The 13,862-nt window shown below is 38.4% G+C and overlaps 3 protein-coding genes across 4 annotated transcripts in view; 2 read left to right on the forward strand and 1 right to left on the reverse strand.

The window, feature by feature from the left end:
* fbxo25 (F-box protein 25) overlaps positions 1-13,862 on the forward strand; it is a gene marked incomplete at its 5' end in the record, with an annotated part of 123,264 nt that overhangs the window by 22,013 nt on the left and 87,389 nt on the right. The window lies entirely within an intron of this gene.
* On the forward strand, positions 1,829-4,680 carry mfsd5 (major facilitator superfamily domain containing 5). The gene is made up of 2 exons (XM_079477649.1): positions 1,829-1,991; positions 2,538-4,680. Exon 2 carries the CDS (start codon positions 2,639-2,641, stop codon positions 4,085-4,087), a length of 1,449 nt encoding a protein of 482 aa, XP_079333775.1. The 5' UTR covers positions 1,829-1,991; positions 2,538-2,638; the 3' UTR covers positions 4,088-4,680.
* Positions 4,543-12,926, reverse strand: gdap1l1 (ganglioside induced differentiation associated protein 1-like 1). Its single transcript, XM_079477650.1, has 6 exons — positions 12,732-12,926; positions 10,535-10,727; positions 8,372-8,545; positions 7,383-7,477; positions 7,001-7,115; positions 4,543-6,202 (listed from the first exon to the last, which is right to left on the reverse strand). The coding sequence occupies exons 1-6, from the start codon at positions 12,909-12,911 to the stop codon at positions 5,859-5,861; spliced, it is 1,101 nt and encodes a 366-aa protein (XP_079333776.1). The 5' UTR covers positions 12,912-12,926; the 3' UTR covers positions 4,543-5,858.

Raw genomic sequence — 13,862 nt, forward strand, 5'->3', positions numbered from 1 at the left:
CTTCGATAACCGATATATTGGCAGATATATACAGTATCTAGATATTAATATAACATTTTCTAAGACTGAAACAAAAGGTGGACAACTGTTTTTATATGAAAACTGTAACCGTTTACCGTTTTCTTTTTTCCCCTAGAAATCATGTGCCAAGCCTGCTTTACACTAGTTAAAGATTGTTTAACCTTCAAACTTTTCTGGTATCTTTTTTTATTCAACAAACAAATAAAAGATGTTCTTCCCGAGCAACACAGAAAAAAATTCTTAATAGCCACAAGTACAGGTCTCAAGACAGAAAGCATTCAGACAGAAGTCTCATTCAAACAATATCCTTTTGTTCCTCTTATTTACACATTGATAAATACTGTATCTACATACTGTACCTTCATCAACAATGTTGATAATAGCAGTAAGTGAATGATACAACAGACCGATCTATACAGTATTTTAACTGTGAGCAGCGTGCAGCTGAAGAAGTTCAACCAGAGCAAATTATTTATGATTTACCGGCTATAATATATCTAAATTATATTATCGACCGATTCCGATAACCTTAAAATCACCATTAATCGGTATTAAACAAAAATTAAACAAAAATGCCTTAATATTTACGATATTGCATTATTTCTAGGCAGATCTGTGACATTGACCACAAGGTGTTATGTGAATAACAATGGCTCAACGTTAAATTGGTTATCAACACTACACTGTTTTCCAGTACAAATGTCACAACATTTATCAAAAGATGCATTTTCTTGATGATCAAAATGACCAGAAAATAAGTCTTGTTTTAAGAGAAAAAATATGAAATTTCAGTGAAACGTTTGCTTAAAACAAGCAAACAAATCTGCCAATGGGGTAAGAAAAATAATTTTGAATTGCAGTTTAAATTGAAGATTACTTTATTTGCCACATTAGCAGATTTTTTGCTTGTTTTAAGCAAATATTCACTGAAATTTTATGTGTTTAGTCTAAAAACAAGACTTATTTTCTTAGGTTATTTTGATGATCACGAAAATGCATCACTTCTAGACATTCGTACTGGAAAACAAGATAAAAACACCAAGTAAGAAAGTCATTTTTGCAGTGAATATAGTTCACTGATCTTAATCAGGGATGAGAACTATGTATTGCAATATTGTGCATATATTGGATTTTAAATATATAATTTACCCTCTCTTAAGATAAGCCACCAAGTATCCGAACTATTCGGGTCTTTCCTGCATTTTCTTTGTCTGAAGCTTCTCAGAATGACGCAGAAATAATTGCAAATGGCCTGAAACTGTCAGTCACGTTTAGGTTGTCAAACAGACTGTTTATCAGTTTAAATTAACAGGACAAGCGGGAAAGCCAATCGTTCTTTGCAGCAGAATGATGAAAATCACATGAAAGTACACAAAGTGATTAGTGTTGTAAAATATAAGTATAACATAATCGCGCTACTGTTTTGTCTAGCTAGTGCGCCGTGCGTCTGCATTACATTGCAAATGGCGTTACAGCGACATCCTGCGGGCACTCGTGGTGGCGCAGTTACAATCCTAAAATAGCTGACCTATCTTCTACATTTTAATTTAGTCATGCCCGACGGATACATTCAAATGTGTACATTTATTGGTTTTGCGATCAAAATCCACTCACAAATATATAAAAACAATTCAACGTTGTTTGGTTACCTTCGTTAAGGAGCATCTTCTTGACAGAGAGCAGCTCAATCAACATTCATGAGGAAACGCCGCTCGTTGTCTGCCGTACACCAATCAATTTAGGCGTATTCTTCAAACGTCACGGCGCGTAAATTAATATTCATAAGCAAGTACAAAACGTCCTAGGTATGTTTTGCGTCATTACGTTTGAGTAACCCGGAAGCACACCCGGATGTTGTTGAGCTTTTGAGCAGATTTAGCAGGTTTTCTGCTTTATAATCGTCTAAAGTGATGAAATGGAAGTGTTGTGCTCAAAGACCAGCGACGACTCGAGATGAAGAGAATCACGAGGTGTGTGACATTCAAGTATTTTAAACGGAGAGTTACGAAATGTTCAAGCTCAGCCGACAGCACCTTATGAATTAAGTTAAATTTCAAAATGACACGTAATTAATATTGTATATCGTATATAATTATTATAAACATTAATAAAACAAATAAAAACAATGTTGTACATATTTATTTTGGTGCTTTGCTTATTTGTTTTATTTGCCACACGAAAAATGCTGTCGTATACATTAGTATTTACTATAGTACGCTGTATATACAGTATTCTGTAATATACAGACTGTATACTAATTCTCCAACCGATCAACTGTAGTATACTTTATTATATACTATAGTAAGGTTCAAAAGTACAATAGTATATATCGGAATTTTACTACAGCTTACTATAGTAAAAACCTTATTTGTTTTTATAACCTGTCCCAATATTCAGAAGTACCATAATTAATATTTTCTATGTTGGTTAATGTCACTTTTGTTAGTATATTTGGTTCTGGCAAGACATTTTGTGGTCCTATTATGCCATTTCTAATATTTATTTTATCTTTTTAGATGAACCATACAATTAGCAATCGGAGTAGATGATGGATCATTGAGGATTAAATAAGAGCTCTCCGATCACTAATGCACAACTGAAGACATCTTTGTCCATCATGTTTGTGACGGCATATCTGGCATTTACCGTATTGGTGGGACTGGTTGTGGCTCTGGAAATCACAGCTCGTCGACTCGCCTCATCCCAAACCACACGGACGGCTGTCGCCAATCCCGCATTTCAACGTTTCCAGAACCTCTTTCTAAAGGTGTATCTGCTGGCCCTTTGGGCAGACTGGTTACAGGGACCTTACCTTTATAAACTCTATCGACACTATGCCTTCCTAGAATCTCAAATCGCCATCCTGTATGTATGTGGCCTCGGTTCTTGTGTCCTCTTTTCTCCAGTGGCCGGATGGCTACCTCAGTTTTTGGGTCGAAGACAGACCTGCGTCCTCTTCTGTGTGGCTTATTCTATCTGCTGCTTGACTAAATTATCACAGGAATATTTTATGCTAATACTAGGACGTGTTTTGGGAGGCCTGTCGACTTCCCTTCTGACCACCACCTTTGAGTCGTGGTACGTACATGGGCACATTGAGGTCCATGACTTTCCCAAAGAATGGATCCCTGTTACTTTTAGTAAAGTTGCCAGCTGGAATCACGGGCTGGCGGTTGCCGCCGGGCTAGTGGCGAACCTGTTTGCAGAATGGCTGGGGCTGGGACCAGTAGCTCCGTTTCTTTTGGCAATTCCAAGCCTTGCTGTCTGCGCCTGGTTTGTGATCTTCCAATGGGGTCGAGAGAACTCCGTAGCCTCACATGGAGACAAAAACGAGCCCCTTTTAAACCCTCTTAACGCGCCTAAGTTGCAAACAACAGCACGGGCACGTTTCTGGCGGAGCTGTTTGGATGGTCTTAGCTGCTTGCTGTCGGACCGCCGCGTTATGCTTTTGGGTGGCGTTCAGGCGCTCTTCGAAAGTGTCCTTTACATCTTTGTCTTTCTATGGACCCCCGTGCTGGACCCACACGGTCCTCCTCTCGGCATCGTGTTCTCCAGTTTAATGGCGGCCAGCATGGCTGGTGCCACACTTTTCCGGCTAGCCACATCACCCCCTTATCGACTCCAACCAGGTCACCTGCTCTGCTTGGCGGTTTTACTGGCTTTCTTTTCCTTCTTCATGCTGACGTTCTCCACTGTGCCTGGCCAACCCCGTCCCAGGGAATCTCTGCTTGCATTTCTCCTGCTCGAACTGGCCTGCGGACTTTATTTCCCAGCAGTGAGTTTTCTCCAGGGTCGTGTGATCCCAGTGGAGCGCAGAGCCATGGTGCTGGCCTGGTTTCGTTTGCCTCTTCACCTCCTGGCTTGTCTGGGGCTGCTGGCTCTGCACGGGGAGGTTTCCGGGGCGGGTGCGGGCGAGGCCGGCAGTGGCACCAGACACATGTTTATAGGCTGTGCGGCGATGATGTTGGCAGCTCTGCTTGCTGTGGTCAGCCTTTTCACTGTGGGCAGAAATGATGCAGACTTGAGACTAGAGGGGACCAGATTAGAGGGCGAGCTGGAGATATGAGTATAGCAGAGATGGACACCGGAATTCAAATTCATCGCAGTAAAAAAGACTTTGTATGTGCTGGGTATATATTGTTTTCCTCTTTAAAAGATGACATAACAAGTGTATTTATGTTTTCCCCTTATTTCAATGTTAATGAACCAACCAAGTTTTTTTAATTTGTTGTTCAACATGTTTCAAACAATGATTTTTTTTTAGACACTGTTAAGGAAACAATTTTACTTTCAGCTATTACCATTCCAGCCAGCCACAAAAGACCAGTTGCTTAAAATTCAAACAGATATGAAGAATTACAACCAGATGTGTGTACAAATCAATTAAATATACCATATTGTTGTAATTACAGCTTGGGTGTTTGTTTTAATAAACACTTGATAGGTATGTTTCATGCAAAAGCTGTGGTTTTTGTAATAAATAACACAATTGCTATATCTTAGCAATAGACCATACATTCAGGTTACTGTAAGCATTGTCTTTTATTGAAATCGATGGCAACTGAATAGATTAAGGCTCATGAAAAGAACTGTAAATAAATGTGTCTTATAGAATATAAAAATAAAAAATACAAAATACAACAATCTATTGTGAAGTCTAATGACCGCAGACTCAATTTTTCAACCGCAGTTACCGAATAAGCACGGAGAGAAACTCACCCAACAGACTTTCTGCATAAGATTTCTCTCATGTCATGAGATGTAGTGAAATATTCACCTCAGACGTTTCATTGTATATTTGTTGTAGTTATTGAAAATTATGACATGATGATACAAGTATGTCAAATTGATTCTGAGTAGAGCATTAATACATCTATGAGCTGTATATGGCTTGTATTTGAGGTGGTAGAACGTTTATATATAATCTTTTAGTTTTATTCTACTGACAAACATTTAATGGTCTCTCACAGTCTTTTGTAAGTCAAAATAAGATAAATCTACATAAACTTTTGATTTCCCTCCGAGCAGAGTTGGAAAACCACAAAAACACCCCCGCAATAAAATAACTTCAAATCTTTAGTGGCATGCTCGAAACAAAATAGATTTACTGGTGTAGACACACATTTGTTTCTTAATATGGACCTACTGTTGTTTTTATTGATTTTGAGGTGTATTTGATTTCATCTTTTACACTCAGAACTGGAACTTTCCCACCACCTCCATTTAAAGAAAGCACAACCTGTGGCTCAGTACACTTTGCTTGTGGTATTAAAAAATAAAAACATAGAATTTCACAGAATTCTGGGGAAACAAAAAACAGTACAATTAAAGCTCAGATTGGCAGTTTTGAGAAAGTGTGAGATATAAAAAAAAAAAAGCACAAGTGTTTTTGAACCCTGTGTCAGATTCCAGACTCTGTGTGAGTTTCTTAAAACCTTTGCGTATCAAAAATGTTTGGATGAAAGCCTTCAATGGCAGAAAGGTCAAAAGACGAATGCATTGAAACTATACAAAATAAACATTCTTTTTAGGCTTTAAGTTTATAATATACCTTCATTTTGGCCAGTACCACAAAAACGATCGACCAAGTGTTCTATATGGCAAAAACAAAACATATTATAAATCAATAAAATAAAGCCATGACGAGAGAAGGTGCTGTTAAGTAGAATTCCTAATCTTGGAATGTTCTTATATATTTATTTAATTATTCACCCAAGTACGTAATAGTGTTTATCTCTGTACGCTTCCTTGTTCTCCTGCTCTCGTAAAATGGTGTTACCGAAAACTCCAAACATCACACAGATACACGGACACAAAATACTACAAGAGCACATTCACTACATGTATTTCTTTTTTAAAAACCAATAGGCAAAATAGCCCATCCCCCCGAGAGAGCCCATAAGGAAAGACGCGCCAAAGAATGACGGCGGCTTCTTTTTTACCATTCGGAAGGCATTGGGTAGAACCGCAGAGAGCAGGGTCGTGTGGACGTCCCCCAATACCTTGCGGAAAGCGTAGCGCTTCTGCACCCGCTCAAAAAGCGACTGGATGTTCGGCCGGCTCCCGTCTTCCCAGTATTTCTTTGAGAGTCCCAAGAACTTGAGCCTGTGCAATGTGGCTCCGAGAAAAACATCAGCTAGTGTAAAAGTAGGTCCACAAAGCCATAATTCACACGTTTGACCTGCAAAACATTTAAAATGCAATGTAAAGTTATTCTGGAAAAAAGATTTTAACACATGTGTTTGCATAAAAAAAGGAAATGAAATAAAATTACTCAACTTCTGTTACTTTAATATGTTGAGTGGAAAACAAATTTTTGATTTAAAAATTCAACATTTCTATTTTAAGTTAATTATTTTTATTTTGAAAACCAACATTTTTTTGAAGAGCAAAACATTTTTAAAGTCCCCATGAACCAGCGGTTGAAACGGAATTTCCAATTAGAAAAATAGTGGGCGTGGCTTGTGTTTTCACTGCAAATTGATTGGATAAAACAGCGGTTGCATTTTGAAATGGAACTGAGAGCAGACACAGAACCATTGAGAGAGAGAGTTGCGTCAAATACGTTGACTCCAATTACACCATTTTTTCACAGCAATGGCAGTTCAAGGAGCCTCTTAATAGTTCCTGGAAGTTACTAGTAACGCATTAAGCTGCAGCTAAACAGACCAATTGAGGTAAACTTTTAACCCATTTATAGACGCAAGTCATTTAATGATTAAAATCTGAAGGGTCCATAAATCACATGACACGCGGGAATTTGAAGGTGAGGAGTCAACGTATGCTCCACCCAAGCTGTCTAACATATGTCATTTAATATGGATAGTCACTAGTGTGCTTCAATGCATTTTCAGAATTGAACTGAAGATTATGAGGGCATAATAGGCTGGTTAGCTATTTACAATAAACGCTGCAATATTTCATGAAAAAATAGGAATTGTAATGTTTAATTTCACTGGGACTTTAAGAGAAAACATACCTTGATATTCCAACTTTCTTTTCTCCAGCTCTGCTTCTACTTGGTCTAGTACCATGGCCAATTCACCAAGGATTTTCTTCAGGTAGATCACATTGTCATGGTCCAAGATCTTTGCCTACACACATAAAGATATTTAAGATAAGGATGGAAATCCACATTTGAATGAGCAATTACTTTAAATTACAAAATAACTTCAGCATTTTATTAAGTGTATATATTGGGTATCCTTTGCATGACCCATGACCACAAACCCATGACCTTTGTCATGCAAATGCAATATTTCACCAACTGAGCTACAGTAACATCATCTCTTTATTTTATATCCAAAATTAACTTCATGCAAATAATGAGTAAAATACAGTTGGCTTTACTACTGGCGTACCATGAGTTTTTTCTGCTTGGAGAGGTATGGTTCGGTCAGCTGTGCTTCTTCATGGTCGAGTTTCATCAGTTCTGAAGCAGCATTGGCCAAATGCCCTGAGAGAAACAACCCAAACAGACCTCTTCATCTGCATTGTATATTTACATTGTAAAACCCCAGACATCCGTGTGGTAATCTGAATCTTGCAGCTTTAGGAGTTCCATCATTTTGAGTTATGAATACATAATATTGTAGGGAACAAGCACTATATTCTACAACGTTTTAATGTTCCTGACAACAAATTAAATAATTTTTTAAGATTCCACACTTAAACTCAAAGCAGTGACTTTGATAAACATCAGCTATTAAAGGAATTTCTTCAAAGTTATGCACCGTAAAAGAGATTTATATGTAATTATGCCGAATTACCATGACATCATTTATTCTCCTGCAATACTTTGGCTGGATCAACTGCGTTGATTTACTCTGTACTGGCACGTTGTGTAATAGGTGAGCAGTGAGGTTTACAGCTATTCGCTGGATTTACTTATCAATGAAATAAATAGGCCAGTGCTTGACCGTTTTAGCGTGATAAGGATTTACGTTCAACATTTGAGATGGCAACCTGCATTTCAAAGAAATAAAGAGATTGTCAGACAAAGCAGGTTATCGTGAAGAATCAAATGCTGTATTTTATACATCCTACAAAAACATTTTCTTGTAATCTTGTGGAATATACAAAAGGGGAGACCGGGGCTAGTTGTCACATGGGGAGGTTATATCACAGAAATTGTTTTGACTTTTGATTTTGTTTGTAAATGATTTTGTATGGTTTTTAATTAGCATTGACAGATTGTGTAACCTTAAATAGTATTAACTATACAATTGTATACTGTTAAATCGTTTTTTACAGTGACAACTTACCCCATATATACCCCTGGTCTCCCCCGTATATACTGTATTTTTATTTCTCTAGTATAATAAATGGTGATCCTCAGAGAAGCACTTACTACGTATTTCAGCTGTGGCATACTTTGGGATCATGGAGTCGGTTGTCAGTTCGGGATGAAGGATGCATCCGTGTGTGTAAGCATCCATGGGCAGCCCATCTAGCAGTTCACGGTACTGCTGTATCCTTGCATGCATGGGAGTGCCCTCATCCGCGATCAGCTGAGGTACTGTGTCTTAAAGAAATAAAAACACGAAAAGGCGGTAGCTGTTTTCAAAATCACCTCCCTGTTGTGGATGTCAGACATTTTGGACAAAAGTGGAGAATATCTAGTGCACGCATTCATTCTCATAATCCCTCCTGATTAAAAGCGTGTACCCTCAATGACTGGTGAATACCCGTAATGCACTGTGATGGTCATGTCAAACAAATTCCAGTGGCACGGCTGAAGATGGCTTCTGCAGAAACTTCGAAACTCATCGTTTATTCCCTGATCTCATTTAACACCTGTATGACTTTCCTTCTGTGGAACACAAAAGAAAATAGTTTGAGAAATAGTTCTCAATGTTTTTTTGTTCATACAATAAAAATCAATGGGCGCCAATGACGTTTGTCCTTCTAAATGTCTTCTGCAGAAGAAAGTCATAAAGATTTGCAAGGACTTGACTGCATTGGTTGGAAGTAGTCCAGTATTGATATGACCAGAGCTTGGACTACCAGCTGAGAGGCATGCTCCAACAGGAACGGCCTGATTTTCCTGATGTTGTGGGATACTCTTCAGCATCTTCTAAGATTGATTCATGACTAGTCATAACATATCCATTTATTCACCAATGGCTCAGTCAATGTTTCACTCAAGACACAAATATAGGATTGAAAAACGAAATCTAAAATGTAAGCATAATACTAGAATTACATTACAGTCAGATGAAGTGAAACACTTTGTGTCAACAGAACTGGCAAAGTGAGATGAAGCTGCCATGCTGGGAAAAAACAGACCCGGTGCTTTTGCTATTCGGAGAGAATGCTTCCATAATACAATGCATCTGTACCCACAGGACGAAAGGGCAGCATCTGGCTGACCTCCAACATGTTGACTTATCAGTTATTGGGCCACCCGCATCTGTTACCGTAGCCTACCAAGATCAATTCATCCAATAAATGCAGTGTCTCCATTATCCAAACACACAGCCGGCTAAAAACAAGCCCACAGACTGCACACTGTATGCCTGTTTCTGATAATCATCTGCGCTTGCAACTCAAGGGTCAGGGGTTTGATTCCTTGGGAATGTGTGACGTGATAAACACACCAATTGTAACTGTACTGACTTTTTCATTACTCATATTTAAAGCATTTATATCCGTCTTTACAGTGCCTAGCGACTAACGGTTAATTCTCGACGTAGAGCAAGACAATGCCATGTCAGCTAATATGCTGCATTTAAACAACAACGAATAAAAGCCTGAAACCTACACTGCATCTGACATCAACTGCAAATCACATTTTTTGAAACTGATAATATATTACACAATTTGTTTTACTGAAAAATGTCACCAAATGTAAAATACAATTACGAGTGGTCAGACTAGAATTCTTGAGACATGCTGTTCGCGCTCAGCTTTTATCCCTTCAAAAGGCGAGAGCTTGGATCAAAAGCAGAGTTCAAATGGATCAGTGAAAACACTTCACTTCCCACACTCAAACTGTGCACACATTACAAACAACACATAGTAGCTGTTTGAGAGAAGCTATATTAGTCCACAGCAGGGATTTATTACTCATAGTGGTTACAAAGGACTCTGGGAAAGCCATGAAAGTGAGACATTGCTACACAGTTTCCTTTAGGCACAATAAACAGTGAACAATCAAGTGTTTTGTCAAAGGAAAAAAGATGGAGCTTGTTAGGGAAGAAAATTACCAGAATCACTGTCTTAAAGGCACAATCACCCCAAAATGTAAATTCTATTTTTTCTCACTTCGTCTATATGAATTTCTTACTTCTGATGAACACTCAAGGCAAAATTTGGGACTGACAAATTCAGTCAACATTTTCTTCCCTTGTGTTTTTCCCATACAATGGAAGTGAATGGAGAAATGATGTTGATATACAACATTCCATCAAAAAACCCTCTCTGAGGGTTGAGTAAATGATACAATATTGTTTTATGTTTGTTGAACTACTTTACTTTTATATAATAAAGCAATGTATTATATGAGTTATACCTCCTACAAAGTTGGTCTCTATGTAGTCAATTATTTGATTGTAGTCACTGACAATAGTGTCTCCGTGGATGAAAACCGGCACTTCTTCCCCTAGGTTGAGCCTCATGAACCAAGGCTCCTTATGCTCTGTGAGTGGCAAACTGACATCTCGTTCGTCGCACAGTAGCCCTTTCTCATTGATCACCAGACGCACCTGCAGAAAAAAAAACAGGTGGCATCAATATGACATGACCAAAAACAGAATGAGAAGGTGCTCCTGGTGCACAAAGGATGCATTGCTTGTATAGGTAAATAAAAGTATAATAGGCGACAGAGATAACAAAATGACAGATCAAAGAAAAAGTGTTTGACTGGATACCAGGTTGTTTTGTGATGAGATTTTATACTCTTTTTATATTTGTATTTATTATGAATTACATTTTTTAGGAATCAATATTTGAAAAAAACGCTAAGCAGATTAAATGAAATATTTTCTTATGTAGACCTAATATCTTTTTTACATTGACAGACCACGTGACAAGATATAAGGCCTGTCAAACGATACATCACGATTAATCGCATTCAGAATAAAAGTTTGTGTTTTTATAATGTCTGTGTACTATGCATTCATTTTGTATTTATAAACACATACACATATTCATATTTAGGAACTATGTATTTATTTATATTTACTAGTAATTTAAATTATATATAAACATTTCTTAATTTGTATAGTATATATATTAATGTGTGCATGTATGTGTATGCTTTATAAATACAAAATTAACATGCACAGACATACGTATATTCTGTAAACACAATCTTTTATTCTGCATGCGATTAATCATTTCAAAAGCTCAACAAGATTTTAAGCTGTGAACAAAATGTATTAAAAATACAACCTCGCAAGAATACGCTTGCAACGTTTAAAATGCATGTTTTCTTCGTAAACGGATTGAGGCACCAGAAAGTTGGCCTTCAAAGTCAAATATTACAAAAAAACTTAGTGAGAGTAAGACAGGTTTGTTACCTTATTTTAAGTTACACTTGCATTGAAGCAACCTTAAAAAAGAAACAATGACTAAAGGTCTCCTAAAATCAACATGGAGTCGTGGACAGGAATGATCCTATTTTCTTCCAGATAGAAAGGATAAAATCCTGCCGCGTACTATAAATCCAGGTTAATCGATCAAGATAAGGCAATAAGCGCTGACTGATGAGTGACAAGCTAGAAATCAGCAGGCTGAGGAAAAGCATCCAACATCCTCTGTGCTGAAGCCATAAATTGTGTCACACAGGCATTAGACTTAGAAGTATTAAACATCAACCGTGGAATGTCAGAAACCAAATAGTCTACAAAATGAGACACTGCTAGCATGCAAAACTTTTTTTCAATAACATAAATGAACCAAACCCCAAATCCCCCATGCTTTGGTAAAAAAAGGCCTGTCAGTAAAATTAAACACTAATCTGTACTAACGCTAAATGTCACTCAAGAGAATCATCTCTCAGGAGCATTGAGAGACACAGGAGCAGAGCATTGTCATGTTATTCTCTCGCTTCTCTGGATAGTGAATGGAAGAGGGATTTAGGCAGGCCATTGATTTTCTGCTTCCATACACGCCTGTAAATACTGTAATCAGCATTGAGATTTCAGCCTCACGAATGTTAGAACATATATGTTGCTGTGCTATATAATGTTGCTGTGAGGAGTCGGGTTTGGCTTGAGATAAAGCGTGACATTCATTCAGATCATGCAACCCACCTTGCAGACTGAGAAATGGTCAGAAGCCTAGCAAACGATGGGCTGCACACCTGCTTCAAACGTGCACGAAGCAGCTGACAGCAGAATATAAAATCTCCGTTTGTTTGTCACAAAGCTTCCCTCGTTTCAATGAATAATTAAAGCCCCTCCAGTGCACGAGGACCACGAAACCAATAGAAAAGGTTACATTTGCGCTTTTATTTCGTGTTTACAAACCAAGCACCCCTATGTCACCGATGCGGTTGACTTTGAGCCTAGTAAGTGCAAACGAACAGCATCTCCTCGGGTTTACCAATTCATAAAGGACGCGATAGACAGGTAGGCCGATACAAGGCACAGGCACCGACAGAAAACGCAATACCAAACTCTCCTGTCCCACTGCAATGCACTGCACTGAATAATACTATACATGCACCCGGGTCTCCACCATTTTCAAGCTGTCATGTTTTTTACCTTTTGAGAGCTGAAGGACTGAGTCCAGTGGTACAGAACGAGCCTGTCTTTGGAGTATGGCTTATGTTCTATCGTCGACTCGTTGCTTTCCTCTCCGTCTGTGATTTTGCCATCTTCGTCCATGGCTGATATGGGCCACCAGCTACAGTTGGTGGGAGTAACATTGTTGGAAGACGCCATGACAGAGGATTTTGTGCGTGTGAGAGGGTAACAGAGAGAGGGAGGGAGAGAGAGGAGAGGATGCAGGAGGGAGGGGGAGATGGAGAGCGCGCGGGGGGATTTCAGCACCACGAACAGCGGCATCGACAACACGACTGTTTTCATAATGTGTTTATTTGTGTGTGTGTAGGACATTTATCAAACAAACCCGCATCGTGCAAACGAACAATATATTTGGCTTTGCGTATTTCATCACAGAGGGAGGCGAGGCATCCATGCAGCATCTGAAGGGGCATTTATGGGAAGGTCACAGTCAGTCCGGACGCCCTGGAAGTTACACTGTAGCATGTTAATATATAATGAATGTAACCCATATCGTTACAGTATTTTTGCATCTTTGCATCATAATGGGTAGATGCATAGGCAATAGATTATTGCACGTATTATAGCCGTATTTGAAGCTCAAAATAAATTGATAATATAAACTTGTTTAAAATGTGGTTTGGTTTATTTTATGAAGAATAGCCTAAAGAAATTTGTTATAACCAAAGAACAAAAAACGCAGTGGCCGATTGTTGCCACCAGACGGCGCACTTTAATCTCAACTCACTGCTTTGATATTGAATAAAGCAACTAGAGGTTTCTCTACTGTCAGCAGTATCAGCTCATGCACAGAGATCAAGTAGAATTTGGCCACTATTTAGCAATCAACTGATTTCAAGAGTGCCAAATCATTACAGAAAAATATCTATAGATATCTGCTTATTTATTTACAGCACCTCTTTTTTATTTATTGACTTAACACAGACCCACATGTCCAACTTGTTCATTAGACAGCAGCCAGTGTACCAGGCTCACTTTTCGTCTCTCAAATAATCTCTCGTCCCCCTCTCTTATCTCTTTCACTTCGTACCTCTGTTTTTTTTACTCTCACAGACTGATTTTCTAAAAGTCAGTGAGTCCAGAAAACGG

Source organism: Barbatula barbatula (genome assembly GCF_947034865.1).
Source record: "Barbatula barbatula genome assembly, chromosome: 17".
Lineage (NCBI taxonomy): Eukaryota > Metazoa > Chordata > Actinopteri > Cypriniformes > Nemacheilidae > Barbatula > Barbatula barbatula.